We start from the raw sequence: 18,852 nt of genomic DNA, 5'->3' as shown, positions 1-18,852 counted from the left end.
TCTGCACTTTACTAACTGCTTCCACATAGTTTAAGCTGTTTACACTCATAATAACCCTGTGGAGACAGTTTTATTATTCCTCTTTTACAGACAGAAAAATTGAGGTTCAGAATAGCTCCCTGGCTTCCATAAGTTCAATGACCTATTAATTAGAAAAGGTGGAACTTGAACTGATGTCTTTTGACTATAAAACTAGTACTCTTTGAAGTATATGACAAATGGCTTTTAGTATGACTGTGTTGCAGAGAGAAGACTAGGTGGAGAAAAAGCAAGGAAATAGGTTGAAGTACTTCCAATAAGGAAATCAATTGCATATTATTTACTCTTTTGCTAAATGGTACATCCAGAAGAAACTAAGTACACTGCTCCATCTAATACTGACATAATTCATGGGAACATAAATTAGGAAGTATCAGTCCACATGGAAACAAAATATTGTGGAACAAAAGCCAAACAATGAGTGCCCCTAAGACGAAGAGAATATTAAATGATTCTATGATTTGTAACTTCTCACCAAATGTGAACTTGCTATTTAATAATATGAATGAATGATTCTTGATGTTTTAAATTAAAGCTTTCTACTTCTTTACCTTAAAAGCATGTAAGTCATTCCCTAGTAACAACTATGTCAAAGATTTAATAACAGCATAATCCTTTGCCATCTCTTTTGGAAATTTAGACTTAGTAGATGGAAATTAAAGAATGAGGACTCCTAAGACTATTTATTCACGCATAGTCTTGTGTCCTTCCTGTTCTTATTTTTGTAATTACATACAAAGTTCTTTATTTCTTTTCTTTCCCCTTTTTTCCCTTCCTTTTTTCCCTCCTTCCTTCCCTCCATTTCTCTCTTTCTCTCTCTCTCTCTCACACATACACACAGAGGCTATCAGAATATTTTAATTTGTTCATTCAACATATATTTACTGACCTGCTTCTATATACCTGATATTGCATGTGAAAACCAACTTGTGTTTTATTGGTATGCAGCTTAGAGGGGGAGTCTAACATTAATGAAATAATTATAAAATAAAAACAGAGAGTTACAAATAGTTCTGAATGAAAGGACACAGTGAAATGAGAAATTAAATTGTCCTGTAAACCCACGAAGCTGGTCCTGGATGTCACGGTTGAGATTAGATCATAAAAGACTGTGACATACGTTTCTCTTTCTATCTGTCTGTCTCTATTTTATCATTCTTTCCCAGGCCCCCCACAAGTGTATTTAATTCTGAGTCCTTCACAAGTAGGTCCTATTTTCTGATAGAGAACTTAATAATGTTGATAAAATAGTTCATGTGGAACTCCTTGAAAGCAGGGACTGTATCTTTTTAAATTCCGCCTCTCTGGGATTAGCACAGTGCTTAGCTGACAACAGACGTTCAACAATAGTTACTGAGTCAAAGCTGATAGTTAGGGTGTACTATACAATACTGTTTTACCTTTCCCTGATCTCAGATAACATCTCCATTTTCACAGGGAAATAAGGCCTGCTAAAATAATTCCAAGAAGTGAGACTAATAATAATATTTTAGGAAAAAGAAAATGTTCTTTAAATGATGGCTCAGTAGGCACCGATCTGCTACACCCTTCTTATGGTGATTTGCTTGGGGAAATTCACCTTTCTCAACACAGAGTGTGTACTTTGCTTTATGTGGTATAGTTTTAATATAAGCTGCCTTGGTGTATTTTCTTTTTTTTTTAACATCTTTATTGGACCATAATTGCTTTACAATGGTGTGTTAGTTTCTGCTGTATAACAAAATGAATCAGCTATACATATACATATATTCCCATATCCTCTCCCTCTTGCATCTGCCTCCCACCCTCCCTATCCCACCCCTCTAGGTGGTCACAAAGCACCGAGTTGATCTCCCTGTGCTATGTGGCTGCTTCCCACTAGCTATCTATTTTACATTTGGTAGTATATATATGTCCATGCCACTCTCTCACTTCGTCGCAGCTTACCCTTCGCCCTCCCCGTGTCCTTAAGTCCATTCTCTACGTCTGTGTCTTTATTCATGTCCTGCCTCTAGGTTCTTCAGAACCATTTTTTTTTAGATTCCAAGTATATGTGTTAGCATATGGTATTTGTTTTTCTCTTTCTGACTTACTTCACTCTGTATGACTGACTCTAGGTCCATCCACCTCACTACAAATAACTCAATTTCGTTTCTTTTTATGGCTGAGATATATATGTCACATCTTCTTTATCCATTCATCCGATGATGGACACTTAGGTTACTTCCATGTCCTGGCTATTGTAAACAGAGCTGCAATGAACATTTTGGTATATGACTCTTTATGAATTATGGTTTTCTTAGGGTATATGCCCAGTAGTGGGATTGCTGGGTTGTATGGTAGTTCTATTTTTTAGTTTTTTAAGGAACCTCCATACTGTTCTCCATAGTGGCTGTATCAATTTACATTCCCACCAACAGTGCAAGAGGGCTCCCTTTTCTCTACACCGTCTCCAGCATTTATTGTTTGTAGACTTTTTTTTTTTTTGTAGACTTTTTGATGATGTCCATTCTGACCGATGTGAGGTGATGCCTCATTGTAATTTTGATTTGCATTTCTCTAATGATTAGTGATGTTAAGCATCCTTTCATGTGTTTGTTGGCAATCTGTATATCTTCTTTGGAGAAATGTCTACTTAGGTCTTCTGACCATTTTTGGATTGGGTTGTTTGCTTTTTGATATTAAGCTGCAGGAGGTGTTTGTATATTTTGGAGATTAATCCTGTGTCAGTTGCTTCATTTGCAAATATTCTGCCGCATTCTGAAGGTTGTCTTTTCCTCTTGTTTACGGTTTCCTTTGCTGTGCAAAAGCTTTTAAGTTTCATTAGGTCCCATTTATTTATTTTTGTTTTTATTTCCATTTCTCTAGGAGGTGGGTCAAAAAGGATCTTGCTGTGATTTATGTCATAGAGTTTTCTGCCTATGTTTTCCTCTAAGAGTTTTATGGTGTCTGGTCTTATATTTAGGTCTTTAATCCATTTAGAGTTTATTTTTGTGTGTGGTGTTAGGAAGTGTTCTAATTTCATTGTTCTACATGTAGCTGTCCAGTTTTCCCAGCACCACTTATTGAAGAGGCTGTTATTTCTCCATTGTATATTCTTCCCTCCTTTATGAAAGATAAGGCGACCATGTGTGTGTGCGTTTATCTCTGGGCTTTCTATCCTGTTCCATTGATTTATATTTCTGGGTTTTTTTTCCAGTACCATACTGTCGTGATTACTGTAGCTCTGTAGTATAGTCTGAAGTCCAGGAGCCTGATTCCTCCAGCTCCGTTTTTCTTTCTCAAGATTGCTTTGGCTATTTGGGGTCTTTTGTGTTTCCATACAAATTGTGAAATTTTTTTTTCTAGGTCTGTGAAAAATGTGCCTTGGCATGTTTTCTATGAGTCTAGTGACATTTTTAGTTTAGATAGTAATTTTTTTCATTGCTATTACTCTCCTATATTTTTAAATTGGTTCCATTTCCTAGTGTTATTTCTTTTCTTCAGGAGGTATTCTTTAAAATAGTCTGTCTCTTTAAGATGGCTTCATGCTCAGTTTTGTTAAATGAAGTTTCCAGGAATATCCATTAACTTAATAAATTTTGTAAAGATACCATCCACATATTATTTAATCTAAAATGTTTTCAATTGCAAGATGCAAAACTGTTTTACCTACAACTAATAAAGACAAAAAATGCTGCCAATTTTAACTGCAAGAAGACATCAATTGAAAGATGCATCCTGATTCAAAGATATTAAAATATGAAAAACTGTATGTTTTTGAATTTATAAAATACAGAAAAAGCACCACCACAGCTCTACCATAAATTTCCAATCATATATGTATATAAAATTATACAATTATGTTTATGGTAGTTTTAGGCAAAGGAATACTGCATTGTACACTATATTCAATGTAGAACAACGGCATTGCATTTTTTCAGAAATATTCTTAGAGCTGTATATGTCCTGCTAGAATGAAACTCCCCAAAGTCAGTATCTTTCTCTGTTTTGTATGTACCCCAAGCACCTAGAAAAAGATACTCAATAAATACTTCTCAAATCAATTTATGAGTGAGTTCATCTTTCATCAGAGATGCGATGTGTCTGTTTTAGGCAAAACCAAATCAAGAAAATAAGAGTTATTTATCAGTGATCTCTTTCTAAATGCCAGTTTATGTTTTTCAGATATCTTGCACTTTTTCTTACAGGATAGCTTCTCAAATCTTTCTTTTCATTTGTTGCCAACTTCTTTCCATTTTATTTTCCTAAGTATTCATTATTATGATGATGATATTTATAACTCAGTGATGTTTCCAATAACTTTTGTGAATTACCATGAAAAAACTGAATGCCATAATTGGTCATTTATGGCTATCCATACTTGTACAACTTTAAAAGTGAAAAGGAAAAAAATGACCTTAATAAGTGCCTCATAGTAAGACACTTGGCCCACTTGGTAAGATGTAGAGATCAGCACACCAAATATGGAAACAGAGTTTAGCAGAGGGAATTTTATTCACATTCTTTCTTTCTTTTTCTCCATTTCTAAGACACTTACATGGCTTTGGTGATGGTTGAATATAAAGTTATCCTTATGTGATGCCATTTAAAAAATGTTCCTAAATTACTAATCCAATAACATTTGCAATCTCAATAGTTATATTTAATTTAAACCTAATATGAATTCGTTCTGATCCCAAAGACAGAATGTCAGAGGGCTAAGGACATAGCCACCGGAACCAGGATCTGTGGGCTTGAAACTCAACTCTGGCTCTTGTTAGTTTTATGGACACAGAGATTTAATTAATTCTTTTGAGCCTTATTTTCATCCTTTAATGTAATCAGTGCATCTCTTGTAGAGTTTTTATAAGAATTAAATAAGTTAACACATGTAAAGTTCTTAACAGGTTTGATCAAATAAGAGATGCTGGTGATGGTTTTTCCCGTTTCCCCTCCAGTCCCTCACTGCCCTGCTCTGTGACCTGGAAAGCTGACCTTCATGGCCTTCATTACTTGGGTTCCCTTGCCCTCTGATTTCTGGTTGTATTTGCAATTGGAAACAATGGCAAGAGATGGAAAGATAGGAGAAGTGACATTGGGGTAAACTCCTCTCCATTTCCTCACTGCCTGAATGTCGTTTTGACACTGATTCTCCTTCTCCATCCTCTTCCCATAACAAAGGTCACAGCTACTATTATATGATTTTTCTCCCATGGCTCTAGCTAGATCTGTTAATACTGCTCTCTCCCACATCACATCAGTCTTCAGGGCTGTCAAGGCTTGCTGTGCATCTAGGCCCTGGCACTTCAACATCCTTGTTGACTTATTTAACCTTACTTAAAGTAGTTGTTAATAATTCCTTTATTTAGTTTTCTTCAATTAACCACTTGAATACCATTCACTTGCCCCTGGCATCATAAACAATATAGTGCTGAAATATTTAGTTTAAGATAAATATTAGATTACTTCTTTCAAGTCAATGAAATATCTTTAATAGTGATAGGAATAGGAGTTTCAAAACTTAGGTAAGAAAAATCAATTTTATGAACCCGTGTGTCATCGATAGCATAACTTTCCTAAGTAAAGGGTGTGTGTGTGTGTGTGTGTGTGTGTGTGTGTAAGTAACTGGGACTAGATCACAGTTAGAACGGAATAAAAGCTGAGAGATGTTCCCTCAGGGGCTTTACACATGAGCCCTCCCTCCTCTCTCTCCCTTCTGGAAATGGCTGGAGGTAAATACTTGGAATACGAGGGGGTTGTGTTTAGCTTGCTAAATCAAGTCCAATATAGACCAAATCTGAGTTTCAGGGTTTAGTTGACATTGTGATTTTAGAGTTGCTGGGTGGATTTAGGAAAGAGTGATTCTCAGTGTTGGGTGGAGGAAGCTTGCAAGGCCATATAAGTAAGAGCTAGACCTGGAAAGGTGCTTGTAAGAAATAAATAAGAAAGTCATGGCTGGTTTCCATTCAAATAAGAATTACAGGAAGAGTCAGGAAGCCTGAGAAATTATTAAGTACAATGGCTGTATATGGTGGGAGTGTAAAAAGTGTAACAACCTTTTACTCAACTGGGCACCCAACTGATAAATCCATGTTGCACCACAGAAAACTTGGGGGAAAGAGACTGTTTCCATATCTTCATTCACTAGTCATATTCAGGATATGTGCTGGGCTAAGCTTGCAGGAAACAGACCATTCTGAATCATGAAGGTGAGACTGGGGCATGCAGGTATTAACACTGTGTGAGGCAGTACCATTTCAAGCACAAAACAGCAATCGTTCTGCTCAGCCTGGAAATGAATTTAAAATAATTGGTTCTGTGAAGCTTACCCAGTAAAACTCACTTTCATCTTATTCAGAGTTAAGCATTTCCAACTATCAAGAAAATCCTATAGCTACCTCAATTTGCACACTTATCACAGTTGGAGGAGACAGATTATAATGTTAAGAAGGCAGAAGTTGGGCTTCCCTGGTGGCGCAGTGGTTGAGAGTCCGCCTGCCGATGCAGGGGACACGGGTTCGTGCCCCGGTCCGGGAAGATCCCACATGCCGCGGAGCGGCTGGGCCCGTGGGTCATGGCCGCTGAGCATGCGCGTCCGCAGCCTGTGCTCCGCAACGGGAGAGGCCCGTTGAGTGAGAGGCCCACGTACCGCAAAAAAAAAAAAAAGGAGGCAGAAGTTAAGAGATCTGCAGTCAGATCCTGGATTTGAATCCTCGTTCTCTCTGTTACTTCCTATCTGTATAATCTTCCACATTTATTTCAACCTCTGTATGTCTCAGTTTCTTCAACCACATTCTTAGGATCAGAATACTATCTATTTATTGTAAATACTGTGAGGACTGATTAAGATAACAGGTGAAAAAGACTTAGTAGAGTATCTGGTACATAGTAAGTAATTAATAAATCTTAGCTGTTTCGTTATATGTGCTTCTCTCCAGTAAGATTCTTTGCACACCTTGAGGTATGAATATGCATATAAGATGGATAACCCATTACCAAGTCTATCATATAGTAAGTACTAAATAAATATTTGTTTAATGACTAAATGCGATTAGCTTGCCTTGAAATATGAATGTCAAAGACAAAAGCAAAGCACATATATTGTCTTTTATTACAGTTTTCACCTGAGTTTCCATGTTAATCACTAGAGAAGAGACTATTACAGTTTAATGTACTTTAAAGGTCTGTCTTTTTTTAATATTAGCACATCAGTGCCAATGCATATCTACACGTTTGAATACATACAGAAGCACATTCACAATTAAGTTGTCAAGTATTCATAATATAATTAGTTGCCAAACAGTAAAAATCTTATTAAAACAATAACTAAAAATAAATTATAGGCAGCAAAAAGGGAGGATAGATTACTCGTTTGAATTTCCTTTTATAGAGAATATCACAGATCCTTCTTTTAGACAATGAAATTATGTTGAGTCTGCTTAAATTGTATTAAACAATGTACAAAGGACAGCTCTTGCTGTTATAAACTTTGATAAACATCTATTAGCATCAACATATCAAAAAATACCATTTCTCCTGTTTACTAATTCTGCAATTTTTTTAGCCTATAAGAAAGACTTTTTCAAATTTAAAAACAAATGGGCTTTTCTGAAAAAAACTGAAGTTAATAACTATGGATTATTCCGTTTTGAGATGTACTATAAAGTAGCACAAGGTTAACCACGTTGAAACAGGCAGGGAGAATACATGTCTTCATGTTTCATGGCTATTTAGATAGTACCCATGTGAGTATTTTACTGTTGAAGACTATTTCTTTTGACATTTTATTTGTGTATCATGTGAGAAAATAATAATGTATAGAATAATGATAAGTTACCATTTATTGCTTTTTATAGCAAGTAAATGAATTTGTAATAAATGTTTCACATGTATAATCCCATGCAATAGCCACAGAATCACTAGATGATACGCTCTTTTAAGACAGAATCATATCTGTCCATTTTAAACATCACTGTCCCCAGAAATCAGCACTGAGCTTGAATACGGTTGATAATAAATATTATTTACGAAACAACTGGATGATTTTTACTTTGAAGTAGGTCCTTCCCAGAAAAATATTCTTAGTCTGCTAATGTTTTAGTGTTACTGAATGTACTGTGTTTGATCAAATCTACCCTTATTTGGCATGGTTATCTTCATTTACATAGACCATAGGGCTTCAGTGAGAGAATGCCTGAGAGATAACTTCACTTTATCATGTGTAGGAAACTGTAGAAGGATGGAAATCTGGCCTAAAATGTCTAAGAAAGTTATGACAAAAGTACTGTAATTAAAGGAAAAGCCTGTAAAAATCTGATTCTGATCCACATAAATTGAAGGCTGGAAAACATGACCATTACAAATCCCTTAGAATGCATAGTCAGCTCCTTTAGTATTATGACATCAGTTAATGAAACATAAAGAAATGGAGGATAAAGGAACATCTAGAAGCCAAAACTGCAAGGGGCAGATCAGACCTACCAGAACAGTCACCACACGTAGCACCACTCCACGCATGTTATTCTCCAGTTTCTTGTCAGTCAGGGACCCATTCAGCCCTGTGACAGGAGTCCAGCACCCAAGCTGAAAGATGAAATAGCTTGGTCACTTTTCTGCCTGAAGAACAGTCCAATCACCTATATACAGGCCTTTCAGAGAACTGTGGGATAAATCTTGGAGTCACTGATAACAGGAAGTGTCCTGCGCAGCTTTTCCTGTTTAATAGCAAATGAAGCAAGCAAAAATGCTATGCCATCTCCTGCTTTTAAATATCATCATATGGCATATGACAGTATCCAACATGCTTTAGGGGACTCACTGAGGACATGTGACTTAATGAGGAGTTATAAATACACCAATAACTCAGTCCCAGTAATACACTAATTGGAAAAATAAGAGCACATATAATTCTAGCATAATGCCTGTTCTAATATACCAATTACTACACAAGTTAGATTTTTTTTTACAGTTTCAGTGGTTTTAATTAGATCATACACTGCTTTTAACGGAACATAAAACTGTAAGATTTTTAATGTGGTTAGAGGGGTTACAGCTTTTACTTGAGGAAAAATATCATCTATATGGCTTTGTTGTTTTCAAGTATTCACAGTACATAAAACAATGTAATTTGCCTTTTTTGTCAGTGTTACCAATCTGTTTGGAAGACTTTGGCAGCAGCCTTTTCCTTAAAGTCTTGCAACGATTAACTGCTCTTTGCTCTCCAAAATACTGGTTTAATTTTACATTCTCACGTAGTTCTTATGTCTTGTAATATCCAAACCTGAGGACTACCAGTCTTAAAATTACTGCCTATAAATCACAATGGGATAAAAATGGGTGACTCTCAATTCAAAAGTAAGGAGGAAAGAGAGGTGCTGTGACTTGGATTAGCCGATATCTGCCCAAGAAGCAAAGCTGCAAAGAGAATTTTGCAATGCACATCTTGGGAAGATACATCATACTATTAATCCTGATACCAGCCCCATGAGCCTTTACATTTGGGAACTTATTCCATACTTGCATGCTTTAAAAATGTAACAGACTCTTAGTCATATTCAAAGACTGTTTTGGTTAACTGAATGGTTTACAGGGGCACCTGGTTATTTGTGCTGCTTCCTCCGAAAGACTATTATTTCCTTGCATTGCGTTTTGTTGTGGCTTCTGAAGTCATTAACATACTGGCAAGTCTCCCTCACAAATAAACAATTTGGGTGCTTCCCATTAAAACTCAAGTTTCTCTTTGAGCTCCACAAATGGTATTTGAGAAAACTAAAATGTATACAATATATCTTAAGAGAAGTGGATGTCACAATGTAAACAAAAAGCCAGCATTTTTCTTATTAAAATAATTTGAAAAAGGCTGCTAATTGTTGGTTTCAACTGCAAAAGCACATTAAATTCATACAGTGATGTGTCATTTTTAGTTACATAAAAGTCTAATTAGAACTTAGATCCAATTAGCAAATCCAAATGTGTTGAAAGTCTAGTTATCAGAGATATTGTAGTCCTCTTGCGAAATTTAAAACCTTATGAAATTTCTTTTGAGCTTTTGTTCTCTTCTGAGGTCAACCGAAGTCTATCCTCAATTACATTTATTGACGTGCACTTTTTCTAATTACTTCTTCAAGGTTTTATTTCCCTAGACCAAATAATATTGGTGGAAAAAGAGATCTAAAACGAAGTGAAAAGCTAAATTTCCAATGTGCTATCCGTCTTTTACCATTATATTACTTAATTCTAAGTTAAATTAATAGCTTTTAGGATATGATCTTATTCATGACTAATACGTTTAAACTACCAAAGTAAACACAGGGTTTTTTCTCCTTTGGAGTTGTTTTTTAAGTTTGGTGAACCTACTGTCAGTTTGCCTAAATATTGACAAATGACATCTGTTAGTGCCAGCCTGAACATAGCATTTTGGTGTATTGACTAGTCAAAATATTTACTATTGGAATACCAACAAAACCTGCTGACTAGTTTGTTTCAACAATGTTCTGGACAAACAGTTAAAAATATATAATTTCCAGCTTCTTCTTAATTATGTCTTCCTTTAAACATAACTAAATACAGTCAATGATTGAAAAATTCTAGAGCATTCTAGTGTTTGGGGGTTTGAAATAACAGTAACGAAAAAGCATTTGGAGGAGGTAAGGAGGTGGCTGTATCTTATCTTCCGACCTGGGCAGTGACTTAAACTATAGTTTAAACTATACTAATATACTATAGTACTATTTGTACTATATATAGTGTTTCTTATCTCTCTCCCTCTTCTCTCCCCTTTCTCTCTCTCTCTTTTTTTTCTTTTTATTCACACTGATTTCTTCCAGTGACCATGCATGGCCACGAACCCCATCCCTCCTTTTGGAGAATTGCTTTCTTTTTCCATCCCTAGGCAAGTGTTCCAAATCATCCAAATTTTTTCATGACTCTGACTCTCTGGTTTAGCAATTGTTAACAGTTGGTCATCTGACCCGAGCCAATAAAAGTCTTTCCTTGGAGGTTTATTTTTAATATCAAGTGTGTGCATGGTGGGCAGGTCAATAAGTTGATATGAAGTTTTTTTTATTGTTTGGCCAGATTCTCTCATATATACTACAGGCCATATAATTTTCTCTTCTGCTTTATGAAGGTTTTTCACCTTTCTGTTTTCTTTTTTTGCCATCTGACTCACATGTCTTTTGATTATAGTACTTAGAAAGTTGAAAAGTTGTTCCTGTTCTTAATAACAACAGTCTATATTTTAAGACTGGTAACTCCTTTTACTTAACTCAGGTATTCCTGCATATTCACCCACTCCAATACTTAATGTTATCTGAATGTTAGTTGTGGTCACCAAAAACTAGAGATGAAATTTTGATACAGAGATATTTCAGGATACAGATTCTCTGGAAAACTAGAAATAAAGTATATCCACTCATCACATATCAACATAGGTTGTAACAAAGAAATCATTTAAAAATTACAATAATATTCATTTCCTACACTGAATAGAACTTTTTTTTTTTTTACATTTTTTGGAATACTTTCTATGCGTCAGCCATGGTACTGAGCTTTTCATACATGATCTCATTTAAGACTCAAAATAACTTTATGAGATGGTGCTGTTATCAATATTACTTTATAGACATAAAAATTAAGGACTCAGTTAAGGTCACTTATTTACAAAGAGATGAAATTAGGATTTAAACTGATGTGCTTTTTTTTAACTTTTTATTTTATATTGGAGTATAGTTGATTAACAATGTTGTGTTAGTTTCAGGTGTACAACAAAGTGACTCAGCCATATATATACATGTAACTATTGCTTTTTAAAGTCCAGATTCAGTATTGTTAGTTGCCGTACTGTTTTATAGCTTAAAAAATTCTTTTCATAAACACGATCTATTTAAGGAAGGTAGAGAAGATAGTATTCCTATTTTAATAGTCAAGGAAAATAAGCCTCGGTACTGTTAAGTGGCTGGCTCAATATAATAGTGAGTGAATTCATATTTTGGCAATAAAATTTAAAAGGCAAAATCATCACCATCAATGTCACTTTTATAAAAATTATTATAACACATACATAGTGCACAGTATGTGCTAATCATCAGAGAGCTTTGCATATATTAATTAATTTATTCTCAAAACCACCCAATGAGGAAGGTATCATTATTATCCTCATTATAAGGGAAAGGCTGATTACACACACTTTTGAAGGATTACTCAAGTTTTAAGATTCCTTAATTTCTGTTCATATCCAGTCACCTCCCTGAGATTCACTTCAAGCTATTTTGTTTGACTGTAAAAACTCCTTCCAACAATAAGCAAGAAAAATGAGTTAGGTTCACATAGATCTACACTGAGTTTGTATCTACAATGGGTCACAGTCCTTGCAGCATAGCAAGATTGACAGGCATAGTGTTTGATAAGAACTAAAAGAATTTCACTCAGGTTCAAGTGTGAGACTTATCTAACAACTTCTCTGGTTTCATTGTTTGAAATGTCTTTAACTTGACTTTGCTCGTGTGGAGAAGGCTGTTTTTGTCTGATTGTGTTTCTGTTTTAGTTTTAAACAATGAGGCTAGAGACTAACAAGGATAATGCACACGAAATTTCATAATACTATCTATTCAGCTGAGCGCTTTCTAAGTACAAATAATAGAAGTGGTCTCTGCACCACACGAGATTTACAGAAAGTCACACTGCTGATAGCAAAACAAGATTCTCTGTCTTCCATGGTCTGGCAGTCTAGGGAAAATTTAAAAGGGATTAAAAAAATAAAGACCAATTCAATTTCCTTTCAATTACAGAATATCTATTTCCTATAGTATTTTCTGGTTATTGCCTAAACTAATTTTAAAACCCTAAAATGCTTAATGTTTTAATTATTTCCTTCATTGGAGCTTTAGCAATAATAACCCTGCAGCTTTCTGTTAAAATCAATGTAATATCTGTGTTCAACAAACTGGTTGATGTATTTGCATGAGCACAGTAGCATGTTCCTAACATTATATACTGTGTCATTAGTAAATGACCAAGTTTTAGGCATTTACTCTTTTCCCCTCAATGTTTTCACTTTTTATTTGCCCATGGGCTTTAAAGAATGACATTTGACTTGGGTTTTACATCACTATTTTTCAGGCAATGTTACAATGTCAAAAAGAGCTGAACTGTTTAATTTTACACTCAATAGTTTATAGGCTTTAATAACAGGAGTCAAGAGAGCTCTTAATTGAATATCAAACAGAATCCCCTACATGTACTAGACTGCATTCATATGGAACAAACCAAGCCTGGCTATAGTACCAAAGTTCCAACTTCAGGACACACAATGTCCACAGCACTGGGGCTATATGCTCCCAAGCACTATGTTTCCTTTATTTGCTTTCTCAGCCTTCAGAGGAAAAGACGGAACGACCAGAGCATGACGAAGCAGCTGAAAGCTAGCCGTTTAGAAGTGCACAGCATTATTTGGTAGATATTACTTCTGTAATGGGATAGAAAGTGTAAGAAAAAAATACATATGCCAGGTTGGCTCAGATACATGTTTTATAGAGTTAAATTGGAATGTTTTTTTTTCTTTGACATGTATAGAACACAGTGTGTCAGTAATCCTTCCAATAATAATTTTCTTTATGGTATTTCCACCTGGAAAATAGGTTCAATTTGTTAGACTTGCTCCCCAGGGGATGAGTATTTCCTCCTAAGATTTTAATCCTACAGCTTGGTCATTACCATGAAGTAGAAGTCGTTCTTTTGATTAGAGTTTCCTTCAGGAGAAAATGAAAAGTCAGAAAAAAAAAAAAAATTACCTGATTCTACAGCTTATATCTCCCTGCATTGCTGCTGAAGACAAAACCTTCTGTACTATGTAACCATGTACATGTACAACAAGACAAACTTGTTAACTGATTTCCACAAATTAAGACTATAAACGTGAGAAGCTATATATCCGTATGTATCTCTCTGTATATATATATATGAAGAAATAGCTCAAAGGTGTTTATGGCACTATAATAACCACTCAGTTATCCACTGGTATCTGACTGGTTTAATGATACTCTGCCATTATTATATGTTTTCACTTTGTTTATAATTCTTAGTGTAAAATTACTATTACACTATATTTAGAGAAAATACAGCATAGTGGTTAAGATCAGGTACTCCAAAACCAGACTGCTTATGTTCAAGGACCTGCTCTGACACTTGCTGGGTGTGGCCACTGGGCCTCTGTTCCCTCTCAAATGCGAAGAGTAAAAATGGCTTCCTCGGGCTTCCCTGGTGACGCAGTGGTTGAGAGTCCGCCTGCTGATGCAGGGGACACGGGTTCGTGCCCCAGTCCGGGAAGATCCCACATGCCGCGGAGCGGCTAGGCCCGTGAGCCATGGCCGCTGAGCCTGCGCGTCCAGAGCCTGTGCTCCGCAACGGGAGAGGCCACAGCAGTGAGAGACCCGCGTACCCCCCAACCGCCAAAAAAAAAAGGCTTCCTCATAGGACTGGTGGGACTGTTAACTGACTTAATATATGTCAAGTGTTTAGCAGTGTTCTTGGCACATAAAAACTAAAGAAGTGTTCATTATTATTATTCCTATGTAATCAGCATTTTTTTGTTGTTGTTCCTTTCTCAGCCTCATCATCTGGAGTCACTAGTTTTAGTGATGAAACATACTTCTAAAGCGAAACATACTTCTCAACTTTGGCTGCATATTAGAATAACCGGAAAGCTTTATAAAATTCTGATGCCCTGCCTAATCCCAGAACAATTAAATCAGAATCTCCACTGCCCTAAGACATGCCCTAACACCCAGCAAATGCAATCTCATAGAATGGCTACTTAACCTTATCAAATAAAGGCATTCTTTTTACTGGCTTCCTTTGCAAAAGCTAACTAGGGACACTTTCTCAAATAAACTCTTTTATTTTTCTTGTTTTAAGTAGGATAGGAGACTATTAAACTCTGTGAAGCTGAATAATTCTTACCTTGTCTATTGTTGTAGCCATAGTCCTTATCATAGCATCGGTGTACTGGTACATGATAGGTCCTAATAGATATCTGATAAACGAATGCATGCATTGAAACTCCTGCTGTCCTCTTTATTCTTCTATCTTTTTGGCTAGTCTCTAGTTTAAGCTGAATAAAAACCAAAATATCCCCAACCTGATATTGTGTCCTACTGTAATATTGTACCCCTGACAATTTTTGTGATGCTTCAGGATAACTCCTGTCACTAAAATTCAATTAGCTCTCCTTTTCTTTCTGATCAGAATTTTCTTCCTAATAATATTTTAGCATTTAATGATTACAATCTGATAAAAGTTGTTGGATTTCTTCTCCTTCATTCCATGCTACCTTGAGATGTTTTAAAGGGATCTTCATTTTAAAATCACATTAGAATTCTCAGTCTTTCCTATCCCCTCATCTTAATTATCTGTAGGTGCCCAGTGCCTATTACAGTAGTGTTTCATACAACTAAAATAATTATTTTTATAAAACTTACAAGGTTTAATGTAAAGCTATTGCACTTTAGATCTTGGTTCCCAAACAACTGAAAATCTCATGCTCAGATGTCTCCTTATATTCTATCTCTTCAGCATCTCTGCTTAGATATCTCAAAGGCACCTCCAATATCATAAGATTAAGCTCACAATCTACCCCTTAGCATCCATCCGGTTCTACTAACCAGAAACCAAGTCAGTCTTGCCATCTCTCACATTTAATCAACTGCCAGTCTGCCAATTTCAACTCCTTAAGAAAAACCCTCTCAAATCCACTTCACAGCATCTCCCTGCCACCATCATAGTCCAAGCTAACTTCATAGCTTCTCTTTTACAATCTTTACTCTACACTGCAAACATAAACATACATGTAGATATGATGTCCTCTGCCTAAGTTCTTCCCATAGTTTTCTATTTTTCTCCAGATAAAGACCAGACTTCTAATGTGGCCAACCAAAACCTGTGTGATGTGTCACATGTTACAGTCAGTCTCAGGTCATATCACATTTCCTCTCATTCTTTGGACTCCAACCACACTAGTCTTCCCTCAGTTTCACGAGTTAGACATAATTCTCCTGCCTTAAGGATTTAAACTGTTTCTGAAGCATAGAAGTATAAAAGAACCACTTGGGGAGTTAAAAAAACATCCCAATGTGAAAGCCATATGCCATGCCAATTAAATCAGACTTTCTGGGCATGTGATCCAGGTATCAGTATTTTATTTTTCAGGTTCAGGTATCAGTATTTTTTAAAGTTTCCAAGATGATTCCAAAGTTTAGCCAAACGTGAGAACCAATAATTTTGAATATACAGTCTTCCTTGATTGGAATAATCTTAGGAACCTACCATTCTTCAAGGAATTACTAAGTTCACTCTTACTCATCCTTTAGATCTCAATGTAAACATCTATAGCTTGGGGTAAACCTTCCCTGACAACCTGACCCACCCCCAAGATAGCTCATGTCACTCCAATACAGCATTATGTTCCTCTCTTTACAGTAATATCACAGTTAAATTTTTTAATCTGTATTTTTTATGATTAACATTTATTGTACCAATTATCTGTAAGTTTCCATGGAGTCAGGAAAGATTGCTGTTTTGTATCCTCCACTTTATTAAATACATAATTCCTGGGACAAAGGGGGACTTCAAATTTTTTGAGTACTAAACAAATTTAGATGATTTTCTTTTTTTTTTTTTTGCGGTACGCAGGTCTCTCACTGTTATGGCCTCTCCCATTGCGGAGCACAGCCTCCGGACGCGCAGGCTCAGTGGCCATGGCTCACGGGCCCAGCCGCTCCGCGGCATGTGGTATCTTCCCGGACCGGGGCATGAACCCGTGTCCCATGCATCGGCAGGCGGACTCTCAACCACTGCGCCACCAGGCAAGCCCAATTTAGATGATTTTTAAACAAGAAACTTAATAAAGGGAGGAGCTTCAAGATGGCGGAAAAGTAGGACACGGAGATCACCTTCCTCCCCACAAATACATCAGAAATACATCTACACGTGGAACAACTCCTAAAGAACACCTACTGAACGCTGGCAGACAGCCCTCAGACCTCCCAAAAGGCAAAAAAGTACCCACGTACCTGGGCAGGGCAAAAGAAAAGAGAAAAAACAGAGACCAAAGGATAGGGACGGGCCTTCGCCAGTGCGAGGGAGCTGTGAAGGAGTAAAGCTTTCCACACACTAGGAGCCCCTTCGCGGGCGGAGACTGCGGGTGGCGGACGGGGGGGGGCTTCGGAGCCACGTAGGAGAGCGCAACAACAGGGGTGCAGAGGCCAAAGCGGGGAGATTCCCGCACAGAGGATCGGTGCTGACCTGCACTCACCAGCTCGAGAGGCTTGTCTGCTCACCCGCCGGGGCGGGCGGGGCTGGGAGCTCAGGCTCAGGTTTCGGGCTTCGGAGGTTGGATCCCAGGGAGAGGACTGGGGTTGGCGGCGTGAACACAGCCTGCAGGGGGTTAGTGCGCCACAGCTAGTTGGGAAGGGGTCCGGGAAAAACTCTGCGGCTGCCGAAGAGGCGAGAGACTTTCTTCCCTCTCTGTTTCCTGGTGCGCGAGGAGAGGGGATTCAGAGCGCAGCTTAAAGGAGCTCCAGAGATGGCGCGAGCCGCTATCAGCGCGGACCCCAGAGACAGGCAGGAGACGCTAAGGCTGCTGCTGCCGCCACCAAGAAGCCTGTGTGCGAGGACAGGTCACTATCCACACCCCCATTCCGGGGAGCCTGTGCAGCCCGCCACTGCCAGGGTCCTGTGATCCAGGGACAACTTCCCCCAGAGAACACACGGTGCGCCTCGAGCTGGTGCAACGTCATGCCGCCTCTGACGCCGCAGGCCCGCCCCGCACTCCGTGCCCCTCCCTCCCCCCCGGCCTGAGTGAGCCAGAGCCCCCGAAGCAGCTGCTCCTTTAACCCCGTCCTGTCTGAGCGAAGAACAGACGCCCTCCGGCGACCTACACGCAAAGGCGGGGCCAAATCCAAAGCTGAACCCCGGGAGCTGTGCGAATAAAGAAGAGAAAGGGAAATCTCTCCCAGCAGCCTCAGAAACAGCGGATTAAAGCTCCACAATCAACTTGATGGACCCTGCCTGTGTGGAATACCTGAAGAGACAACGAATCATCCCAAATTGAGGAGGTGGACTTTGGGAGCAAGATATATTATATTTTCCCCTTTTCCTCATATTGTGAGTGTGTATCTGTATGCTCCTGTGTGTGATTTTGTCTGTATAGCTTTGCTTTTACCATTTGTCCTAGGGTTCTGTTTTTTTTTTAATTACTTAAATTTTTTTTTTTGTAGACCTTCCCTGATGGCGCAGTGGTTGAGAGTGCACCTGTGGATGCAGGGGACACGGGTTCCTGCCCCAGTCCGGGAAGATCCCACATGCTGCGGAGCGGCTGGGCCCGTGAGCCATGGCCACTGAGTCTGCACGTCCAGAGGCTGTGCTCTGCAACGGGAGAGGCCACAACAGTGACAGGCCCGTGTACCGCAAAAAAAAAAAAAAAATTTTTTTCTTAATAATTTTTTTTAATAACTTTATTTCATTTTATCTTCTTTTTTCTTTCTTTCTTTTTTTCCTCCCTTTTATTCTGAGCTGTGTGGAGGACAGCCTCTTGGTGCTCCAGCCAGGCATCAGGGCTGTGCCACTGAGGTGGGAGAGCCAACTTCAGGACATTGGTCCACCAAAGACCTTCCATCACCACATAATATCAAATGGCAAAAATCTCTCAGAGATCTCCATCGCAGTGCCAAGACCCAGCTCCACTCACCAACCAGCAAGCTATAGTGCTGGACACGCTATGCCAAACAACTAGCGAGACAGGAACACAACCCCACCCATTAGCAGAGAGGCTGCCTAAAATCATAATAAGGCCATAGA

The 18,852-nt window shown here is 38.0% G+C and overlaps 1 protein-coding gene across 2 annotated transcripts in view; it reads right to left on the bottom strand.

The window, feature by feature from the left end:
- The window catches only part of GRID2 (glutamate ionotropic receptor delta type subunit 2), a 1,355,616-nt gene that overhangs the window by 327,596 nt on the left and 1,009,168 nt on the right, over positions 1-18,852 (bottom strand). For both annotated transcript variants that reach the window (XM_029236088.1, XM_029236089.1), the window contains one exon: positions 8,482-8,583. In XM_029236088.1, the coding sequence (XP_029091921.1) occupies positions 8,482-8,583 (102 nt within the window). The remainder of the gene's footprint in view (positions 1-8,481; positions 8,584-18,852) is intronic.

This window comes from Monodon monoceros, unplaced genomic scaffold, assembly GCF_005190385.1.
Source record: "Monodon monoceros isolate NGI ecotype Baffin Bay Population unplaced genomic scaffold, NGI_Narwhal_1 Super_Scaffold_20, whole genome shotgun sequence".
Taxonomy (NCBI): Eukaryota; Metazoa; Chordata; class Mammalia; order Artiodactyla; family Monodontidae; genus Monodon; species Monodon monoceros.
Note: the sequence above shows the minus strand (reverse complement) of the source record. Positions and strands in the feature narration are given on the sequence as shown.